The sequence below is a fragment of the Scyliorhinus torazame genome, chromosome 19, assembly GCF_047496885.1.
Source record: "Scyliorhinus torazame isolate Kashiwa2021f chromosome 19, sScyTor2.1, whole genome shotgun sequence".
Taxonomy (NCBI): Eukaryota; Metazoa; Chordata; class Chondrichthyes; order Carcharhiniformes; family Scyliorhinidae; genus Scyliorhinus; species Scyliorhinus torazame.
Window position 1 is genome coordinate 23675587 of NC_092725.1, and position 25266 is coordinate 23700852.

A 25266-nucleotide genomic window follows, 5' to 3' on the forward strand; every position below is an offset into this window, starting at 1 on the left:
GCCCGCACTTCTCCTCCAGCTCACCCAGGCTCGCGAACTTCCCATCCACAAACAGGTCCCCCAACCTTCTTATCCCTGCCCTGTCCCACCCCGAAAACCCCCCATCTATTCTCCCTGGGACAAACCGGTGGTTCCCCCATATCGGGGCCCACACCCACCGAGGCCCCCACTTCCCCCCCTGTGCCACCTCCATTGCCCCCAAATTTTGAGGGTAGCCGCCACCACCGGGCTCATGATATACCTCATTGGAGGGAGCGGCAGCGGCGCCGTTGCCAGCTCCTCCAGACTCGTACCCTCACACGACGCCGTCTCCAGCCTCTTCCATGCCGCCCCTCCATCACCCACTTGCGCACCATCGCTGCATTGGCAGCCCAGTAGTACCCGCATAGGTTGGCAGCGTGAGGCCCCCCCCCCATCCCTACTCCGCTCCAGGAACACCCTTCTCCCCCTCGGAGTCCCTCGCGCTCACACAAACCCCGTTATGTTCCTGTTGACCTGCCTAAAGAAGGCCTTCGGGATAAGAATGGGGAGGCACTGGAACAGGAACAAAAACCTTGGGAGCACCGTCATTTTGACTGACTGCACCCTACCCGCCAGGGACAGCGGCAACGCGTCCCACTTCTTAAACTCCTCCTCCATTTGCTCCACCAGACTCGTGAAATTAAGCCTATGCAGGGCCCCCCAGCTCCTGGCCACCTCGACCCCCAAATACCTGAAGCTCCTCTCCGCCCTTTTTAGTGGGAGCTCGCCAATCCCCCTCTCCTGGTCCTCTGGGTGAACCAAGTTGGGAAACAATTGAGGGACATATTCCCCGTCCGTATTTATCTTAAAAATAGCCATTTAAAAGACGGATGATCTGATTATTTCTCGTACTGTGAAATCTTCCTGTGACCAAAATGGCCGCTGTGATTCCGACTGGACCTTCACTTTTCAATGCTCTGGACTCGTTGATTGAATCTCTTGGGGGCCACTGGGGGGGGGCGGGGGGGGGGGGGGGGGGGTGATCTAGGGCGGTGGTTCGCAAAATGCATATTTTAATTTTGGTCCCGGTCTCAGTCGACGATGACTCCAATTTTTATCTTTCCAAGGCACCAGTGGGTCGGGAGCCTTAAGTTCCTTCCAGTTGGAGATGGCCCAGGAAGGATTCAGTGCACTTATCAGCAACGTGAGTATGCCTACCGTAGAGAAGGGAATCGCCAATCCTCCTCCGCTCTCTCGCGGGAGCCTTACCTGGGTGAGAGGTGGAGGGTGCGGGGGTGGAGGAAAGAGTACCATTGATGTGAGGGTGTCCGAGAGAAATAAGACCATCAGGAATAGGAACAGGAGGAGGCCATTCAGCCCTTCGAGCTGCCCCCCCCCCCCCATTTAATAAGACCATGTCTGATCGAACACTCTCCAAGCTCACTCTCCTGCCTTATCTCCCCAACCTTTAATTTCCCCAAACCTACCAATCTCGGCCTTGTAAATGTTAAAGGGCTCGGCCCCCGCAGCTCCCTGAGGTGAAGAATTCTAAAGATTCTTTGAGAAGAGATTCTGCCTCAAATCCGTCTCAAATGAGCTCCCCCTTATTCTGATACCGGACAAGCCTCCAAATTATATTAGGATACCGGACAAGCCTCCAATTTATATTAGGATACCGGACAAGCCTCCAATTTATATTAGGATACCGGACAAGCCTCCAAATTATATTAGGATACCGGACAAGTCTCCAATTTATATTAGGATACCGGACAAGCCTCCAATTTATATTAGGATACCGGACGAGCCCCCAATTTATATTAGGATACCGGACAAGCCTCCAATTTATATTAGGATACCGGACAAGTCTCCAATTTGTGTTAGGATACCGGACAATCCTCCAATTTATATTAGGATACCGGACAAGTCTCCAATTTATATTAGGATACCGGACAAGTCTCCAATTTACATTAGGATACCGGACGAGCCCCCAATTTATATTAGGATACCGGACAAGTCTCCAATTTATATTAGGATACCGGACAAGTCTCCAATTTACATTAGGATACCGGACGAGCCCCCAATTTATATTAGGATAACGGACAAGTCTCCAATTTATATTAGGATAACGGACAAGTCTCCAATTTGTGTTAGGATACCGGACAAGTCTCCAATTTGTGTTAGGATACCGGACAAGCCTCCAATTTATATTAGGATAACGGACAAGTCTGCAATTTATATTAGGATACCGGACAAGCCTCCAATTTATATTAGGATACCGGACAAGCCTCCAATTTATATTAGGATACTGGACAAGTCTCCAATTTGTGTTAGGATACCGGACAAGTCTCCAATTTGTGTTAGGATACCGGACAAGTCTCCAATTTATATTAGGATACCGGACAAGCCTCCAATTTATATTAGGATACCGGACAAGCCTCCAATTTATATTAGGATACCGGACAAGCCTCCGATTTATATTAGGATACCGGACAAGTCTCCAATTTATATTAGGATACCGGACGAGCCCCCAATTTATATTAGGATACCGGACAAGTCTCCAATTTATATTAGGATACCGGACAAGCCTCCAATTTATATTAGGATACCGGACAAGTCTCCAATTTATATTAGGATACCGGACGAGCCCCCAATTTATATTAGGATACCGGACAAGTCTCCAATTTATATTAGGATACCGGACAAGCCTCCAATTTATATTAGGATACCGGACAAGACTCCAATTTATATTAGGATACCGGACAAGCCTCCAATTTATATTAGGATACCGGACAAGTCTCCAATTTACATTAGGATACCGGACAAGCCTCCAATTTGTGTTAGGATACCGGACAAGCCTGCAATTTATATTAGGATACCGGACAAGTCTCCAATTTGTGTTAGGATACGGGACAAGCCTCCAATTTATATTAGGATACCGGACAAGTCTCCAATTTGTGTTAGGATACGGGACAAGCCTCCAATTTATATTAGGATACCGGACAAGTCTCCAATTTATATTAGGATACCGGACAAGTCTCCAATTTGTGTTAGGATACCGGACAAGCCTCCAATTTATATTAGGATACCGGACAAGTCTCCAATTTGTATTAGGATACCGGACAAGCCTCCAATTTATATTAGGATACCGGACAAGTCTCCAATTTGTATTAGGATACCGGACAAGCCTCCAATTTATATTAGGATACCGGACAAGTCTCCAATTTGTGTTAGGATACCGGACAAGCCTCCAATTTATATTAGGATACCGGACAAGCCTCCAATTTATATTAGGATACCGGACAAGTCTCCAATTTATATTAGGATACCGGACAAGCCTCCAATTTGTGTTAGGATACTGGACATGTCTCCAATTTATATTAGGATACCGGACAAGTCTCCAATTTGTGTTAGGATACGGGACAAGCCTCCAATTTATATTAGGATACCGGACAAGTCTCCAATTTGTGTTAGGATACGGGACAAGCCTCCAATTTATATTAGGATACCGGACAAGTCTCCAATTTATATTAGGATACCGGACAAGTCTCCAATTTGTGTTAGGATACCGGACAAGCCTCCAATTTATATTAGGATACCGGACAAGTCTCCAATTTGTATTAGGATACCGGACAAGCCTCCAATTTATATTAGGATACCGGACAAGTCTCCAATTTGTATTAGGATACCGGACAAGCCTCCAATTTATATTAGGATACCGGACAAGTCTCCAATTTGTGTTAGGATACCGGACAAGCCTCCAATTTATATTAGGATACCGGACAAGCCTCCAATTTATATTAGGATACCGGACAAGTCTCCAATTTATATTAGGATACCGGACAAGCCTCCAATTTGTGTTAGGATACTGGACATGTCTCCAATTTATATTAGGATACCGGACAAGTCTCCAATTTGTGTTAGGATACGGGACAAGCCTCCAATTTATATTAGGATACCGGACAAGTCTCCAATTTATATTAGGATACCGGACAAGTCTCCAATTTATATTAGGATACCGGACAAGCCTCCAATTTATATTAGGATACCGGACAAGCCTCCAATTTATATTAGGATACCGGACAAGCCTCCAATTTATATTAGGATACCGGACAAGTCTCCAATTTATATTAGGATACCGGACAAGTGTCCAATTTATATTAGGATACCGGACAAGTCTCCAATTTATATTAGGATACCGGACAAGCCTCCAATTTATATTAGGATACCGGACGAGTCTCCAATTTACATTAGGATACCGGACAAGCCTCCAATTTATATTAGGATACCGGACAAGCCTCCAATTTATATTAGGATACCGGACAAGCCCCCAATTTATATTAGGATACCGGACAAGTCTCTAATTTATATTAGGATACCGGACAAGTCTCCAATTTGTGTTAGGATACCGGACAAGTCTCCAATTTGTGTTAGGATACGGGACAAGCCTCCAATTTATATTAGGATACCGGACAAGCCTCCAATTTATATTAGGATACCGGACAAGCCCCCAATTTATATTAGGATACCGGACAAGTCTCCAATTTGTGTTAGGATACGGGACAAGCCTCCAATTTATATTAGGATACCGGACAAGTCTCCAATTTATATTAGGATACCGGACGAGCCCCCAATTTATATTAGGATACCGGACAAGTCTCCAATTTGTGTTAGGATACGGGACAAGTCTCCAATTTGTATTAGGATACCGGACAAGTCTCCAATTTGTATTAGGATACCGGACAAGTCTCCAATTTATATCAGGATACCGGACAATTCTCCAATTTATATCAGGATACCGGACAAGTCTCCAATTTGTGTTAGGATAACGGACAAGTCTCCAATTTGTGTTAGGATACCGGACAAGCCTCCAATTTATTTTAGGATACCGGACAAGCCTCCAATTTGTGTTAGGATACCGGACAATTCTCCAATTTATATCAGGATACCGGACAAATCTCCAATTTGTGTTAGGATACCGGACAAGCCCCCAATTTATATTAGGATAACGGACAAGTCTCCAATTTGTGTTAGGATACCGGACAAGCCTCCAATTTATATTAGGATACCGGACAAGTCTCCAATTTATATTAGGATACCGGACAAGTCTCCAATTTGTGTTAGGATACCGGACAAGCCTCCAATTTATATTAGGATACGGGACAAGTCTCCAATTTATATTAGGATACCGGACAAGTCTCCAATTTGTGTTAGGATACCGGACAAGCCTCCAATTTATATTAGGATAACGGACAAGTCTCCAATTTGTGTTAGGATAACGGACAAGTCTCCAATTTATATTAGGATACCGGACAAGTCTCCAATTTATATTAGGATACCGGACAAGTCTCCAATTTGTGTTAGGATACCGGACAAACCTCCAATTTATATTAGGATACCGGACAAGTCTCCAATTTGTGTTAGGATACCGGACAAGTCTCCAATTTGTGTTAGGATACCGGACAAGCCTCCAATTTGTGTTAGGATAACGGACAAGTCTCCAATTTGTGTTAGGATACCGGACAAGCCTCCAATTTATATTAGGATACCGGACAAGTCTCCAATTTATATTAGGATACGGGACAAGTCTCCAATTTATATTAGGATACCGGACAAGTCTCCAATTTGCGTTAGGATACCGGACAAGTCTCCAATTTGTATTAGGATACCGGACAAGTCTCCAATTTATATCAGGATACCGGACAATTCTCCAATTTATATCAGGATACCGGACAAGTCTCCAATTTGTGTTAGGATACCGGACAAGCCTCCAATTTATTTTAGGATACCGGACAAGCCTCCAATTTGTGTTAGGATACCGGACAATTCTCCAATTTATATCAGGATACCGGACAAATCTCCAATTTGTGTTAGGATACCGGACAAGCCCCCAATTTATATTAGGATAACGGACAAGTCTCCAATTTGTGTTAGGATACCGGACAAGCCTCCAATTTATATTAGGATACCGGACAAGTCTCCAATTTATATTAGGATACCGGACAAGTCTCCAATTTGTGTTAGGATACCGGACAAGCCTCCAATTTATATTAGGATACGGGACAAGTCTCCAATTTATATTAGGATACCGGACAAGTCTCCAATTTGTGTTAGGATACCGGACAAGCCTCCAATTTATATTAGGATAACGGACAAGTCTCCAATTTGTGTTAGGATAACGGACAAGTCTCCAATTTATATTAGGATACCGGACAAGTCTCCAATTTATATTAGGATACCGGACAAGTCTCCAATTTGTGTTAGGATACCGGACAAACCTCCAATTTATATTAGGATACCGGACAAGTCTCCAATTTGTGTTAGGATACCGGACAAGTCTCCAATTTGTGTTAGGATACCGGACAAGCCTCCAATTTATATTAGGATACCGGACAAGTCTCCAATTTGTGTTAGGTTAACGGACAAGTCTCCAATTTGTGTTAGGATACGGGACAAGTCTCCAATTTATATTAGGATACCGGACAATTCTCCAATTTATATTAGGATACGGGACAAGTCTCCAATTTATATTAGGATACCGGACAATTCTCCAATTTATATTAGGATACCGGACAAGTCTCCAATTTGTGTTAGAATACGGGACAAGTCTCCAATTTATATTAGGATACCGGACAATTCTCCAATTTATATTAGGATACCGGACAAGCCTCCAATTTATATTAGGATACCGGACAAGTCTCCAATTTATATTAGGATACCGGACAAGCCTCCAATTTATATTAGGATACCGGACAAGCCTCCAATTTATATTAGGATACCGGACAAGCCTCCAATTTGTGTTAGGATACCGGACAAGTCTCCAATTTGTGTTAGGATACCGGACAAGTCTCCAATTTATATTAGGATACCGGACAAGTCTCCAATTTGTGTTAGGATACCGGACAAGTCTCCAATTTGTGTTAGGATACCGGACAAGTCTCCAATTTATATTAGGATACCGGACAAGTCTCCAATTTGTGTTAGGATACCGGACAAGTCTCCAATTTATATTAGGATACCGGACAAGCCACCAATTTATATTAGGATACCGGACAAGTCTCCAATTTGTGTTAGGATACTGGACAAGCCTCCAATTTATATTAGGATACCGGACAAGCCTCCAATTTATATTAGGATACCAGACAAGTCTCCAATTTGTGTTAGGATACGGGACAAGCCTCCAATTTATATTAGGATACCGGACAAGTCTCCAATTTGTGTTAGGTTAACGGACAAGTCTCCAATTTGTGTTAGGATACGGGACAAGCCTCCAATTTATATTAGGATACCGGACAAGTCTCCAATTTGTGTTAGGTTAACGGACAAGTCTCCAATTTGTGTTAGGATACGGGACAAGTCTCCAATTTATATTAGGATACCGGACAATTCTCCAATTTATATTAGGATACGGGACAAGTCTCCAATTTATATTAGGATACCGGACAATTCTCCAATTTATATTAGGATACCGGACAAGTCTCCAATTTGTGTTAGAATACGGGACAAGTCTCCAATTTATATTAGGATACCGGACAATTCTCCAATTTATATTAGGATACCGGACAAGCCTCCAATTTATATTAGGATACCGGACAAGTCTCCAATTTATATTAGGATACCGGACAAGCCTCCAATTTATATTAGGATACCGGACAAGCCTCCAATTTATATTAGGATACCGGACAATTCTCCAATTTATATTAGGATACCGGACAAGCCTCCAATTTATGTTAGGATACCGGACAAGCCTCCAAATTATATTAGGATACCGGACATGTCTCCAATTTATATTAGGATACCGGACAAGTCTCCAATTTATATTAGGATACCGGACAAGTCTCCAATTTATATTAGGATACCGGACAAGTCTCCAATTTGTGTTAGGATACGGGACAAGCCTCCAATTTATATTAGGATACCGGACAAGTCTCCAATTTGTGTTAGGTTAACGGACAAGTCTCCAATTTGTGTTAGGATACTGGACAATTCTCCAATTTATATTAGGATACCGGACAAGCCTCCAATTTATATTAGGATACCGGACAAGTCTCCAATTTAAATTAGGATACCGGACAAGACTCCAATTTATATTAGGATACCGGACAAGCCTCCAATTTATATTAGGAGACCGGACAAGTCTCCAATTTGTGTTAGGATACCGGACAAGCCTCCAATTTACATTAGGATACCGGACAAGTCTCCAATTTGTGTTAGGATACCGGACAAGTCTCCAATTTGTGTTAGGATACGGGACAAGCCTCCAATTTGTATTAGGATACCGGACAAGTCTCCAATTTGTATTAGGATACCGGACAAGTCTCCAATTTATATCAGGATACCGGACAATTCTCCAATTTATATCAGGATACCGGACAAGTCTCCAATTTGTGTTAGGATAACGGACAAGTCTCCAATTTGTGTTAGGATACCGGACAAGCCTCCAATTTATTTTAGGATACCGGACAAGCCTCCAATTTGTGTTAGGATACCGGACAATTCTCCAATTTATATCAGGATACCGGACAAATCTCCAATTTGTGTTAGGATACCGGACAAGCCTCCAATTTATATTAGGATACCGGACAAGCCTCCAATTTATATTAGGATACCGGACAAGTCTCCAATTTATATTAGGATACCGGACAATTCTCCAATTTATATTAGGATACCGGACAATTCTCCAATTTATATTAGGATACGGGACAAGTCTCCAATTTATATTAGGATACCGGACAATTCTCCAATTTATATTAGGATACCGGACAAGTCTCCAATTTGTGTTAGAATACGGGACAAGTCTCCAATTTATATTAGGATACCGGACAATTCTCCAATTTATATTAGGATACCGGACAAGCCTCCAATTTATATTAGGATACCGGACAAGTCTCCAATTTATATTAGGATACCGGACAAGCCTCCAATTTATATTAGGATACCGGACAAGCCTCCAATTTATATTAGGATACCGGACAATTCTCCAATTTATATTAGGATACCGGACAAGCCTCCAATTTATGTTAGGATACCGGACAAGCCTCCAAATTATATTAGGATACCGGACATGTCTCCAATTTATATTAGGATACCGGACAAGTCTCCAATTTATATTAGGATACCGGACAAGTCTCCAATTTATATTAGGATACCGGACAAGTCTCCAATTTGTGTTAGGATACGGGACAAGCCTCCAATTTATATTAGGATACCGGACAAGTCTCCAATTTGTGTTAGGTTAACGGACAAGTCTCCAATTTGTGTTAGGATACTGGACAATTCTCCAATTTATATTAGGATACCGGACAAGCCTCCAATTTATATTAGGATACCGGACAAGTCTCCAATTTAAATTAGGATACCGGACAAGACTCCAATTTATATTAGGATACCGGACAAGCCTCCAATTTATATTAGGAGACCGGACAAGTCTCCAATTTGTGTTAGGATACCGGACAAGCCTCCAATTTACATTAGGATACCGGACAAGTCTCCAATTTGTGTTAGGATACCGGACAAGTCTCCAATTTGTGTTAGGATACGGGACAAGCCTCCAATTTGTATTAGGATACCGGACAAGTCTCCAATTTGTATTAGGATACCGGACAAGTCTCCAATTTATATCAGGATACCGGACAATTCTCCAATTTATATCAGGATACCGGACAAGTCTCCAATTTGTGTTAGGATAACGGACAAGTCTCCAATTTGTGTTAGGATACCGGACAAGCCTCCAATTTATTTTAGGATACCGGACAAGCCTCCAATTTGTGTTAGGATACCGGACAATTCTCCAATTTATATCAGGATACCGGACAAATCTCCAATTTGTGTTAGGATACCGGACAAGCCCCCAATTTATATTAGGATACCGGACAAGTCTCCAATTTGTGTTAGGATACCGGACAAGCCTCCAATTTATATTAGGATAACGGACAAGTCTCCAATTTATATTAGGATACCGGACAAGCCTCCAATTTATATTAGGATACCGGACAAGTCTCCAATTTATATTAGGATACGGGACAAGTCTCCAATTTATATTAGGATACCGGACAAGTCTCCAATTTGCGTTAGGATACCGGACAAGTCTCCAATTTGTATTAGGATACCGGACAAGTCTCCAATTTATATCAGGATACCGGACAATTCTCCAATTTATATCAGGATACCGGACAAGTCTCCAATTTGTGTTAGGATACCGGACAAGCCTCCAATTTATTTTAGGATACCGGACAAGCCTCCAATTTGTGTTAGGATACCGGACAATTCTCCAATTTATATCAGGATACCGGACAAATCTCCAATTTGTGTTAGGATACCGGACAAGCCCCCAATTTATATTAGGATAACGGACAAGTCTCCAATTTGTGTTAGGATACCGGACAAGCCTCCAATTTATATTAGGATACCGGACAAGTCTCCAATTTATATTAGGATACCGGACAAGTCTCCAATTTGTGTTAGGATACCGGACAAGCCTCCAATTTATATTAGGATACGGGACAAGTCTCCAATTTATATTAGGATACCGGACAAGTCTCCAATTTGTGTTAGGATACCGGACAAGCCTCCAATTTATATTAGGATAACGGACAAGTCTCCAATTTGTGTTAGGATAACGGACAAGTCTCCAATTTATATTAGGATACCGGACAAGTCTCCAATTTATATTAGGATACCGGACAAGTCTCCAATTTGTGTTAGGATACCGGACAAACCTCCAATTTATATTAGGATACCGGACAAGTCTCCAATTTGTGTTAGGATACCGGACAAGTCTCCAATTTGTGTTAGGATACCGGACAAGCCTCCAATTTATATTAGGATACCGGACAAGTCTCCAATTTGTGTTAGGTTAACGGACAAGTCTCCAATTTGTGTTAGGATACGGGACAAGTCTCCAATTTATATTAGGATACCGGACAATTCTCCAATTTATATTAGGATACGGGACAAGTCTCCAATTTATATTAGGATACCGGACAATTCTCCAATTTATATTAGGATACCGGACAAGTCTCCAATTTGTGTTAGAATACGGGACAAGTCTCCAATTTATATTAGGATACCGGACAATTCTCCAATTTATATTAGGATACCGGACAAGCCTCCAATTTATATTAGGATACCGGACAAGTCTCCAATTTATATTAGGATACCGGACAAGCCTCCAATTTATATTAGGATACCGGACAAGCCTCCAATTTATATTAGGATACCGGACAAGCCTCCAATTTGTGTTAGGATACCGGACAAGTCTCCAATTTGTGTTAGGATACCGGACAAGTCTCCAATTTATATTAGGATACCGGACAAGTCTCCAATTTGTGTTAGGATACCGGACAAGTCTCCAATTTGTGTTAGGATACCGGACAAGTCTCCAATTTATATTAGGATACCGGACAAGTCTCCAATTTGTGTTAGGATACCGGACAAGTCTCCAATTTATATTAGGATACCGGACAAGCCACCAATTTATATTAGGATACCGGACAAGTCTCCAATTTATATTAGGATACCGGACAAGCCACCAATTTATATTAGGATACCGGACAAGTCTCCAATTTATATTAGGATACCGGACAAGCCACCAATTTATATTAGGATACCGGACAAGGCTCCAATTTGTGTTAGGATACTGGACAAGCCTCCAATTTATATTAGGATACCGGACAAGCCTCCAATTTATATTAGGATACCAGACAAGTCTCCAATTTGTGTTAGGATACGGGACAAGCCTCCAATTTATATTAGGATACCGGACAAGTCTCCAATTTGTGTTAGGTTAACGGACAAGTCTCCAATTTGTGTTAGGATACGGGACAAGCCTCCAATTTATATTAGGATACCGGACAAGTCTCCAATTTGTGTTAGGTTAACGGACAAGTCTCCAATTTGTGTTAGGATACGGGACAAGTCTCCAATTTATATTAGGATACCGGACAATTCTCCAATTTATATTAGGATACGGGACAAGTCTCCAATTTATATTAGGATACCGGACAATTCTCCAATTTATATTAGGATACCGGACAAGTCTCCAATTTGTGTTAGAATACGGGACAAGTCTCCAATTTATATTAGGATACCGGACAATTCTCCAATTTATATTAGGATACCGGACAAGCCTCCAATTTATATTAGGATACCGGACAAGTCTCCAATTTATATTAGGATACCGGACAAGCCTCCAATTTATATTAGGATACCGGACAAGCCTCCAATTTATATTAGGATACCGGACAATTCTCCAATTTATATTAGGATACCGGACAAGCCTCCAATTTATGTTAGGATACCGGACAAGCCTCCAAATTATATTAGGATACCGGACATGTCTCCAATTTATATTAGGATACCGGACAAGTCTCCAATTTATATTAGGATACCGGACAAGTCTCCAATTTATATTAGGATACCGGACAAGTCTCCAATTTGTGTTAGGATACGGGACAAGCCTCCAATTTGTATTAGGATACCGGACAAGTCTCCAATTTGTATTAGGATACCGGACAAGTCTCCAATTTATATCAGGATACCGGACAATTCTCCAATTTATATCAGGATACCGGACAAGTCTCCAATTTGTGTTAGGATAACGGACAAGTCTCCAATTTGTGTTAGGATACCGGACAAGCCTCCAATTTATTTTAGGATACCGGACAAGCCTCCAATTTGTGTTAGGATACCGGACAATTCTCCAATTTATATCAGGATACCGGACAAATCTCCAATTTGTGTTAGGATACCGGACAAGCCCCCAATTTATATTAGGATACCGGACAAGTCTCCAATTTGTGTTAGGATACCGGACAAGCCTCCAATTTATATTAGGATAACGGACAAGTCTCCAATTTATATTAGGATACCGGACAAGCCTCCAATTTATATTAGGATACCGGACAAGTCTCCAATTTATATTAGGATACGGGACAAGTCTCCAATTTATATTAGGATACCGGACAAGTCTCCAATTTGCGTTAGGATACCGGACAAGTCTCCAATTTGTATTAGGATACCGGACAAGTCTCCAATTTATATCAGGATACCGGACAATTCTCCAATTTATATCAGGATACCGGACAAGTCTCCAATTTGTGTTAGGATACCGGACAAGCCTCCAATTTATTTTAGGATACCGGACAAGCCTCCAATTTGTGTTAGGATACCGGACAATTCTCCAATTTATATCAGGATACCGGACAAATCTCCAATTTGTGTTAGGATACCGGACAAGCCCCCAATTTATATTAGGATAACGGACAAGTCTCCAATTTGTGTTAGGATACCGGACAAGCCTCCAATTTATATTAGGATACCGGACAAGTCTCCAATTTATATTAGGATACCGGACAAGTCTCCAATTTGTGTTAGGATACCGGACAAGCCTCCAATTTATATTAGGATACGGGACAAGTCTCCAATTTATATTAGGATACCGGACAAGTCTCCAATTTGTGTTAGGATACCGGACAAGCCTCCAATTTATATTAGGATAACGGACAAGTCTCCAATTTGTGTTAGGATAACGGACAAGTCTCCAATTTATATTAGGATACCGGACAAGTCTCCAATTTATATTAGGATACCGGACAAGTCTCCAATTTGTGTTAGGATACCGGACAAACCTCCAATTTATATTAGGATACCGGACAAGTCTCCAATTTGTGTTAGGATACCGGACAAGTCTCCAATTTGTGTTAGGATACCGGACAAGCCTCCAATTTATATTAGGATACCGGACAAGTCTCCAATTTGTGTTAGGTTAACGGACAAGTCTCCAATTTGTGTTAGGATACGGGACAAGTCTCCAATTTATATTAGGATACCGGACAATTCTCCAATTTATATTAGGATACGGGACAAGTCTCCAATTTATATTAGGATACCGGACAATTCTCCAATTTATATTAGGATACCGGACAAGTCTCCAATTTGTGTTAGAATACGGGACAAGTCTCCAATTTATATTAGGATACCGGACAATTCTCCAATTTATATTAGGATACCGGACAAGCCTCCAATTTATATTAGGATACCGGACAAGTCTCCAATTTATATTAGGATACCGGACAAGCCTCCAATTTATATTAGGATACCGGACAAGCCTCCAATTTATATTAGGATACCGGACAAGCCTCCAATTTGTGTTAGGATACCGGACAAGTCTCCAATTTGTGTTAGGATACCGGACAAGTCTCCAATTTATATTAGGATACCGGACAAGTCTCCAATTTGTGTTAGGATACCGGACAAGTCTCCAATTTGTGTTAGGATACCGGACAAGTCTCCAATTTATATTAGGATACCGGACAAGTCTCCAATTTGTGTTAGGATACCGGACAAGTCTCCAATTTATATTAGGATACCGGACAAGCCACCAATTTATATTAGGATACCGGACAAGTCTCCAATTTATATTAGGATACCGGACAAGCCACCAATTTATATTAGGATACCGGACAAGTCTCCAATTTATATTAGGATACCGGACAAGCCACCAATTTATATTAGGATACCGGACAAGGCTCCAATTTGTGTTAGGATACTGGACAAGCCTCCAATTTATATTAGGATACCGGACAAGCCTCCAATTTATATTAGGATACCAGACAAGTCTCCAATTTGTGTTAGGATACGGGACAAGCCTCCAATTTATATTAGGATACCGGACAAGTCTCCAATTTGTGTTAGGTTAACGGACAAGTCTCCAATTTGTGTTAGGATACGGGACAAGCCTCCAATTTATATTAGGATACCGGACAAGTCTCCAATTTGTGTTAGGTTAACGGACAAGTCTCCAATTTGTGTTAGGATACGGGACAAGTCTCCAATTTATATTAGGATACCGGACAATTCTCCAATTTATATTAGGATACGGGACAAGTCTCCAATTTATATTAGGATACCGGACAATTCTCCAATTTATATTAGGATACCGGACAAGTCTCCAATTTGTGTTAGAATACGGGACAAGTCTCCAATTTATATTAGGATACCGGACAATTCTCCAATTTATATTAGGATACCGGACAAGCCTCCAATTTATATTAGGATACCGGACAAGTCTCCAATTTATATTAGGATACCGGACAAGCCTCCAATTTATATTAGGATACCGGACAAGCCTCCAATTTATATTAGGATACCGGACAATTCTCCAATTTATATTAGGATACCGGACAAGCCTCCAATTTATGTTAGGATACCGGACAAGCCTCCAAATTATATTAGGATACCGGACATGTCTCCAATTTATATTAGGATACCGGACAAGTCTCCAATTTATATTAGGATACCGGACAAGTCTCCAATTTATATTAGGATACCGGACAAGTCTCCAATTTGTGTTAGGATACGGGACAAGCCTCCAATTTATATTAGGATACCGGACAAGTCTCCAATTTGTGTTAGGTTAACGGACAAGTCTCCAATTTGTGTTAGGATACTGGACAATTCTCCAATTTATATTAGGATACCGGACAAGCCTCCAATTTATATTAGGATACCGGACAAGTCTCCAATTTAAATTAGGATACCGGACAAGACTCCAATTTATATTAGGATACCGGACAAGCCTCCAATTTATATTAGGAGACCGGACAAGTCTCCAATTTGTGTTAGGATACCGGACAAGCCTCCAATTTACATTAGGATACCGGACAAGTCTCCAATTTGTGTTAGGATACCGGACAAGTCTCCAATTTGTGTTAGGATACGGGACAAGCCTCCAATTTGTATTAGGATACCGGACAAGTCTCCAATTTGTATTAGGATACCGGACAAGTCTCCAATTTATATCAGGATACCGGACAATTCTCCAATTTATATCAGGATACCGGACAAGTCTCCAATTTGTGTTAGGATAACGGACAAGTCTCCAATTTGTGTTAGGATACCGGACAAGCCTCCAATTTATTTTAGGATACCGGACAAGCCTCCAATTTGTGTTAGGATACCGGACAATTCTCCAATTTATATCAGGATACCGGACAAATCTCCAATTTGTGTTAGGATACCGGACAAGCCTCCAATTTATATTAGGATACCGGACAAGCCTCCAATTTATATTAGGATACCGGACAAGTCTCCAATTTATATTAGGATACCGGACAATTCTCCAATTTATATTAGGATACCGGACAATTCTCCAATTTATATTAGGATACGGGACAAGTCTCCAATTTATATTAGGATACCGGACAATTCTCCAATTTATATTAGGATACCGGACAAGTCTCCAATTTGTGTTAGAATACGGGACAAGTCTCCAATTTATATTAGGATACCGGACAATTCTCCAATTTATATTAGGATACCGGACAAGCCTCCAATTTATATTAGGATACCGGACAAGTCTCCAATTTATATTAGGATACCGGACAAGCCTCCAATTTATATTAGGATACCGGACAAGCCTCCAATTTATATTAGGATACCGGACAATTCTCCAATTTATATTAGGATACCGGACAAGCCTCCAATTTATGTTAGGATACCGGACAAGCCTCCAAATTATATTAGGATACCGGACATGTCTCCAATTTATATTAGGATACCGGACAAGTCTCCAATTTATATTAGGATACCGGACAAGTCTCCAATTTATATTAGGATACCGGACAAGTCTCCAATTTGTGTTAGGATACGGGACAAGCCTCCAATTTATATTAGGATACCGGACAAGTCTCCAATTTGTGTTAGGTTAACGGACAAGTCTCCAATTTGTGTTAGGATACTGGACAATTCTCCAATTTATATTAGGATACCGGACAAGCCTCCAATTTATATTAGGATACCGGACAAGTCTCCAATTTAAATTAGGATACCGGACAAGACTCCAATTTATATTAGGATACCGGACAAGCCTCCAATTTATATTAGGAGACCGGACAAGTCTCCAATTTGTGTTAGGATACCGGACAAGCCTCCAATTTACATTAGGATACCGGACAAGTCTCCAATTTGTGTTAGGATACCGGACAAGTCTCCAATTTGTGTTAGGATACGGGACAAGCCTCCAATTTGTATTAGGATACCGGACAAGTCTCCAATTTGTATTAGGATACCGGACAAGTCTCCAATTTATATCAGGATACCGGACAATTCTCCAATTTATATCAGGATACCGGACAAGTCTCCAATTTGTGTTAGGATAACGGACAAGTCTCCAATTTGTGTTAGGATACCGGACAAGCCTCCAATTTATTTTAGGATACCGGACAAGCCTCCAATTTGTGTTAGGATACCGGACAATTCTCCAATTTATATCAGGATACCGGACAAATCTCCAATTTGTGTTAGGATACCGGACAAGCCCCCAATTTATATTAGGATACCGGACAAGTCTCCAATTTGTGTTAGGATACCGGACAAGCCTCCAATTTATATTAGGATAACGGACAAGTCTCCAATTTATATTAGGATACCGGACAAGTCTCCAATTTATATTAGGATACCGGACAAGTCTCCAATTTGTGTTAGGATAACGGACAAGTCTCCAATTTGTTTTAGGATACCGGACAAGCCTCCAATTTGTGTTAGGATAACGGACAAGTCTCCAATTTGTGTTAGGATACCGGACAAGCCTCCAATTTATATTAGGATACTGGACGAGCCCCCAATTTATATTAGGATAACGGACAAGTATCCAATTTGTGTTAGAATACCGGACAAGCCTCCAATTTGTGTTAGGATACCGGACAAGTCTCCAATTTGTGTTAGGATACCGGACAAGACTCCAATTTATATTAGGATACCGGACAAACCTCCAATTTATGTTAGGATACCGGACAAGTCTCCAATTTGTGTTAGGATACCGGACAAGCCTCCAATTTATGTTAGGATACCGGACAAGTGTCCAATTTATATTAGGATACCGGACAAGTCTCCAATTTGTGTTAGGATACCGGACAAGCCTCCAATTTATATTAGGATACCGGACAAGTCTCCAATTTAAATTAGGAGACCGGACGAGCCCCCAATTTATATTAGGATACCGGACATGTCTCCAATTTATATCAGGATACCGGACAAGTCTTCAATTTGTGTTAGGATACTGGACAAGTCTTCAATTTATATTAGGATACCGGACAACTCTCCAATTTGTGTTAGGATACCGGACAAACCGCTATTTGTGTTAGGATACCGGACAATGCTCCAATTTGTGTTAGGATACCGGACAAGCCACCAATTTATATTAGGATACCGGACAAGCCTCCAATTTGTGTTAGGATACCGGACAAGTCTCCAATTTGTGTTAGGATACCGGACATGTCTCCAATTTATATTAGGATACCGGACAAGTCTCCAATTTGTGTTAGGATACCGGACAAGCCTCCAATTTGTGTTAGGATACCGGACAAGCCTCCAATTTGTGTTAGGATACCGGACAAGCCTCCAATTTGTGTTAGGATACCGGACAAGCCTCCAATTTATATTAGGATACCGGACAAGTCTCCAATTTATATTAGGATACCGGACGAGCCCCCAATTTATATTAGGATAACGGACAAGTCTCCAATTTGTGTTGGGATACCGGACAAGCCTCCAATTTATATTTGGATACCGGACAAGCCACCAATTTATATTAGGATACCGGACAAGTCTCCAATTTGTGTTAGGATACCGGACAAGCCTCCAATTTATATTAGCCATGATGTGGAGATGCCGGCGTTGGACTGGGGTGAGCACAGTACGAAGTCTTACAACACCAGGTTAAAGTCCAACAGGTTTGTTTCGATGTCACTAGCTTTCGGAGCGCTGCTCCTTCCTCAGGTGAATGAAGAGGTCTGTTCCAGAAACACATATATAGACAAATTCAAGGATGCCAAACAATGCTTGGAATGCGAGCATTGGCAGGTGATTAAATCTTTACAGATCCAGAGATGGGGTAACCCCAGGTTAAAGAGGTGTGAATTGTACCAAGCCAGGACAGTTGGTAGGATTTCGCAGGCCAGATGGTGGGGGATGAATGTAATGCAACATGAATCCCAGGTCCCGGTTGAGGCCGCACTCATGTGAGCGGAACTTGGCTATAAGTTTCTGCTCGGCGATTCTGCGTTGTCGCGCGTCCTGAAGGCCGCCTTGGAGAACGCTTACCCGGAGATCACAGGCTGAATGCCCTTGACTGCTGAAGTGTTCCCCGACTGGAAGGGAACATTCCTGCCTGGTGATTGTTGCGCGATGTCTGTTCATTCGTTGTCGCAGCGTCTGCATGGTCTCGCCAATGTACCACGCTTCGGGACATCGTTTCCTGCAGCGTATGAGGTAGACAACGTTGGCCGAGTCGCACGAGTATGTACCGCGTACCTGGTGGGTGATGTTCTCACGTGTAATAGTGGTATCCATGTCGATGATCTGGCACGTCTTGCAGAGATTGCCATGACAGGGTTGTGTGTTGTCGTGGTCGCTGTTCTGAAGACTGGGTAGTTTGCTGCGAACAATGGTTCGTTTGAGGTTGCGCGGTTGTTTGAAGGCAAGTAGTGGGGGTGTGGGGATGACCTTGGCAAGATGTTCATCGTCATCAATGACGTGTTGAAAGCTGTGAAGAGGGTGACGTAGTTTCTCCGCTCCGGGGAAGTACTGGACGACGAAGGGTATTCTGTCGGTTGTGTCCCATGTTTGTCTTCTGAGGAGGTCGGTCCGGTTTTTCGCTGTGGCGCGTTGGAACTGTCGATCGATGAGTCGAGTGCCATATCCCGTTCGTACGAGGGCATCTTTCAACGTCTGTAGATGTCTGTTACGCTCCTCCTCGTCTGAGCAGATCCTGTGTATACGGAGCGCTTGTCCATAGGGGATGGCTTCTTTAATGTGTTTAGGGTGGAAGCTGGAGAAGTGGAGCATCATGAGGTTATCCGTGGGTTTGCGGTAAAGCGAAGTGCTGAGGTGACCGTCCTTGATGGAGACGAGTGTGTCCAAGAATGCAACTGATTTTGGAGAGTAGTCCATGGTGAGTCTGATGGTTGGATGGAACTTATTCATGTCATTGTGTAGTCGTTTCAGTGATTCTTCGCCGTGGGTCCAAAGGAAAAAAATGTCATTGATGTATCTGGTGTATAACATCGGTTGAAGGTCCTGTGCGGTGAGTAGGTCCTGTTCAAACTTGTGCATGAAGATATTGGCGTATTGGGGTGTGAATTTGGTCCCCATGGCTGTTCCGTGCGTCTGGATGAAGAACTTGTTGTCGAAGGTGAAGACGTTGTGATCCAGAATGAAGCGGATGAGTTGCAGAATTACGTCTGGAGATTGGCAGTTGTCGGTGTTGAGTACTGAGGCTGTTGCAGCAATGCCGTCGTCATGGGGGATGCTGGTGTAGAGTGCCGAGACGTCCATTGTGACGAGGAATGTTCCTGGTTCAACTGGTCCATGGGTGCTCAGTTTCTGTAGGAAGTCCGTCGTGTCGCGACAGAAGCCGGGTGTACCTTGTACGATGGGTTTCAAGATGCCCTCGATGTAGCCAGAGAGGTTCTCACACAGGGTCCCATTGCCTGAAACGATAGGGCGGCCTGGTGTGTTGGCCTTATGTATTTTCGGGAGGCAGTAGAGATCTCCAATGCGGGGAGTACGTGGGATGAGAGCACGTAGGGTGCTCTGAAGATCTGGATCCAAGGTCTTGATCAGCCTGTTAAGTTGGCGGATGTGTTCCTTGGTTGGATCTGCGGGTAACTGTCTGTAGTGTTCTTGGTTGTTCAGTTGTCGGTATACTTCTTTGCAGTAGTCCGTTCTGTTCAGTACGACAGTGGCCCCCCCTTTGTCTGCTGGTTTGATGACGATGCTGCGGCTGGTCTTGAGAGCGTGGATGGCGTTGCGTTGTGCTTGGGTGACGTTCGGGGCTGTCTTGTGAATGCGACTGATGAATCTGGCATTGACGCGACTCCTGACGGCTTGAGCATACATGTCGAGTCTAAGGCAGCGGCCTTCCGGAGGGGTCCAATTCGACTCTTTCCTCTTCGGTTGCCGCACCGCAGATCTCTCGGCCTGCTGTTCCGGTTCATTGGTAGTCTGCTTGGGTTCGCTGTTGGCCACTTGGGGTCTGTGGAAGAATTCCCGGAGCCTCATTCGCCTGATGAATTCCTCCGTGTCTGCCGCGAGACTGATGGGGTCCATTTTGGTGGTGGTGCAGAAGTTGAGCCCTCTGCTGAGGACTTCGATTTCGTCTGGTTGAAGGGTGTAGTCTGACAAGTTGACAACAGATTTCCCTGTATTGTTTTCTACTGTGACACCGGGGGTGGCTTGGTTGCTGCCGGTGGTGATGCCAAGTTTCTCAAGCTTTCTGTTCTTGGTATGCATATAGGTGGCATAGTAATGTTGTCTCATCTGTTTGGCGGTGTTCCGCAGCTGGTCTGCTGCATCCTGAGCGCAAGTTGAGAATATGGCCTCTATCTTGGTTTCCAGGTTGCGTCGTCTGCTGTAGAGCTGGCGGACGAGGTGGTTGAGGAGTGTGAGAGAGGTGCGACGGCAGAGTCTCTCAGCGTAGTCTGTGTTGTAGGTCGACTTGAGTGGGTTTGTGATCTGTAGCCCTTTCGGGATCTGGTCTGCTTTCTTGCATCTTTGTAGAAACTTAATGTCAGTGTCTATATGCGCGATCTTCCTGGAGATCCTCTCCACTTTGAGCCGGCAGTTTGCGGTGTCCATGGTAGCCATGATGTGGAGATGCCGGCGTTGGACTGGGGTGAGCACAGTACGAAGTCTTACAACACCAGGTTAAAGTCCAACAGGTTTGTTTCGATGTCACTAGCTTTCGGAGCGCTGCTCCTTCCTCAGGTGAATGAAGAGGTCTGTTCCAGAAACACATATATTGGATGTCCCGAAGCGTGGTACATTGGCGAGACCATGCAGACGCTGCGACAACGAATGAACGGACATCGCGCAACAATCACCAAGCAGGAATGTTCCCTTCCAGTCGGGGAACACTTCAGCAGTCAAGGGCATTCAGCCTCTGATCTCCGGGTAAGCGTTCTCCAAGGCGGCCTTCAGGACCCGCGACAACGCAGAATCGCCGAGCAGAAACTTATAGCCAAGTTCCGCACACATGAGTGCGGCCTCAACCGGGACCTGGGATTCATGTCACATTACATTCATCCCCCACCATCTGGCCTGCGAAATCCTACCAACTGTCCTGGCTTGGTACAATTCACACCTCTTTAACCTGGGGTTACCCCATCTCTGGATCTGTAAAGATTTAATCACCTGCTAATGCTCGCATTCCAAGCATTGTTTGGCATCTTTGAATTTGTCGATATATGTGTTTCTGGAACAGACCTCTTCATTCACCTGAGGAAGGAGCAGCGCTCTGAAAGAGAGTGACATCGAAACAAACCTGTTGGACTTTAACCTGGTGTTGTAAGACTTCGTACTGAATTTATTTTAGGATACCGGACAAGTCTACAATTTGTGTTAGGATACCGGACAAGCCTCCAATTTATATTAGGATACCGGACAAGTCTACAATTTATATTAGGATACCGGACAAGTCTCCAATTTATTTTAGGATACCGGACAAGTCTCCAATTTATATTAGGATACAGGACAAGTCTCCAATTTGTGTTAGGATACCGGACAAGCCTCCAATTTATATTAGGATACCGGACAAGTCTCCAATTTATTTTAGGATACCGGACAAGTCTACAATTTATATTAGGATACCGGACAAGTCTCCAATTTATATTAGGATACAGGACAAGTCTCCAATTTGTGTTAGGATACCGGACAATTCTCCAATTTATATTAGGATACAGGACAAGTCTCCAATTTGTGTTAGGGTACCGGACAAGTCTCCAATTTGTGTTAGGATACAGGACAAGTCTCCAATTTATATTAGGATACAGGACAAGTCTCCAATTTGTGTTAGGATACCGGACAAGTCTCCAATTTATATTAGGATACAGGACAAATCTCCAATTTGTGTTAGGATACCGGACAATTCTCCAATTTATTTTAGGATACCGGACAAACCGCTATTTGTGTTAGGATACCGGACAAGTCTCCAATTTGTGTTAGGATACTGGACAAGTCTCCAATTTGTGTTAGGATACCGGACAATTCTCCAATTTATATTAGGATACAGGACAAGTCTCCAATTTGTGTTAGGATACCGGACAATTCTCCAATTTGTGTTAGGATACCGGACAATTCTCCAATTTATATTAGGATACCGGACAAGTCTCCAATTTATATTAGGATACCGGACAAGTCTCCAATTTGTGTTAGGATACCGAACAAGTCTCCAATTTATATTAGGATACCGGTCAAGCCACCAATTTATATTAGGATACCGAACAAGTCTCCAATTTGTGTTAGGATACCGGACAAGTCTCCAATTTATATTAGGATACTGGACAAGTCTCCAATTTATATTAGGATACTGGACAAGCCTCCAATTTATATTAGGATACCGGACAAGCCACCAATTTATATTAGGATACCGGACAAGCCTCCAATTTGTGTTAGGATACCGAACAAGTCTCCAATTTATATTAGGATACCGGACAAGTCTCCAATTTGTGTTAGGATACCGAACAAGTCTCCAATTTATATTAGGATACCGGACAAGCCACCAATTTATATTAGGATACCGGACAAGTCTCCAATTTGTGTTAGGATACCGGACAATCCTCCAATTTGTGTTAGGATACCGGACAATTCTCCACTTTGTGTTAGGATACCGGACAATTCTCCAATTTATATTAGGATACCGGACAAGTCTCCAATTTATATTAGGATACCGGACAATCCTCCAATTTGTGTTAGGATACCGGACAATTCTCCAATTTGTGTTAGGATACCGGACAATTCTCCAATTTATATTAGGATACCGGACAAGTCTCCAATTTGTGTTAGGTTAACGGACAAGTCTCCAATTTGTGTTAGGATACGGGACAAGTCTCCAATTTATATTAGGATACCGGACAATTCTCCAATTTATATTAGGATACCGGACAAGCCTCCAATTTATATTAGGATACCGGACAAGTCTCCAATTTATATTAGGATACCGGACAAGCCTCCAATTTATATTAGGATACCGGACAAGCCTCCAATTTATATTAGGATACCGGACAAGTCTCCAATTTATATTAGGATACCGGACAATTCTCCAATTTATATTAGGATACCGGACAAGCCTCCAATTTATATTAGGAGACCGGACAAGTCTCCAATTTAAATTAGGAGACCGGACGAGCCCCCAATTTATATTAGGATACCGGACATGTCTCCAATTTATATTAGGATACCGGACAAGTCTCCAATTTATATTAGGATACCGGACAAGTCTCCAATTTATATTAGGATACCGGACAAGCCTCCAATTTATATTAGGATACCGGACAAGCCTCCAATTTATATTAGGATGCCGGACAAGTCTCCAATTTGTGTTAGGATACCGGACAAGCCTCCAATTTATATTAGGATACCGGACAAGTCTCCAATTTGTGTTAGGTTAACGGACAATTCTCCAATTTATATTAGGATACCGGACAAGCCTCCAATTTATATTAGGATACCGGACAAGCCTCCAATTTAAATTAGGATACCGGACAAGTCTCCAATTTGTGTTAGGATACCGGACAAGTCTCCAATTTAAATTAGGATAACGGACAAGTCTCCAATTTATATTAGGATACCGGACAAGTCTCCAATTTGTGTTAGGATACCGGACAAGTCTCCAATTTGTGTTAGGATACCGGACAAGCCTCCAATTTATATTAGGATACCGGACAAGTCTCCAATTTGTGTTAGGATACCGGACAAGTCTCCAATTTAAATTAGGAGACCGGACGAGCCCCCAATTTATATTAGGATACCGGACAAGTCTCCAATTTGTGTTAGGATACCGGACAAGCCCCCAATTTATATTAGGAGACCGGGCAAGCCTCCAATTTATATTAGGATACCGGACAAGTCTCCAATTTATATTAGGATACCGGACAAGTCTCCAATTTGTGTTAGGATACCGGACAAGCCTCCAATTTATATTAGGATACCGGACAAGTCTCCAATTTGTGTTAGGTTAACGGACAAGCCTCCAATTTATATTAGGATACCGGACAAGCCTCCAATTTATATTAGCCACGATGTGGAGATGCCGGCGTTGGACTGGGGTGAGCACAGTACGAACTCTTACAACACCAGGTTAAAGTCCAACAGGTGTGTTTCGATGTCACTAGCTTTCGGAGCGCTGCTCCTTCCTCAGGTGAATGAAGAGGTCTGTTCCAGAAACACATATATCGGATGTCCCGAAGCGTGGTACATTGGCGAGACCATGCAGACGCTGCGACAACGAATGAACGGACATCGCACAACAAT

The 25266-nt window shown here is 42.6% G+C and overlaps 1 protein-coding gene across 1 annotated transcript in view; it reads left to right on the plus strand.

The window, feature by feature from the left end:
- Positions 1-25266, plus strand: part of LOC140396640 (integrin alpha-M-like) — a 283291-nt gene that overhangs the window by 128764 nt on the left and 129261 nt on the right. The window contains exon 10 of the mRNA XM_072485434.1: positions 1089-1165. Coding sequence (XP_072341535.1) covers positions 1089-1165 — 77 coding nt within the window. The remainder of the gene's footprint in view (positions 1-1088; positions 1166-25266) is intronic.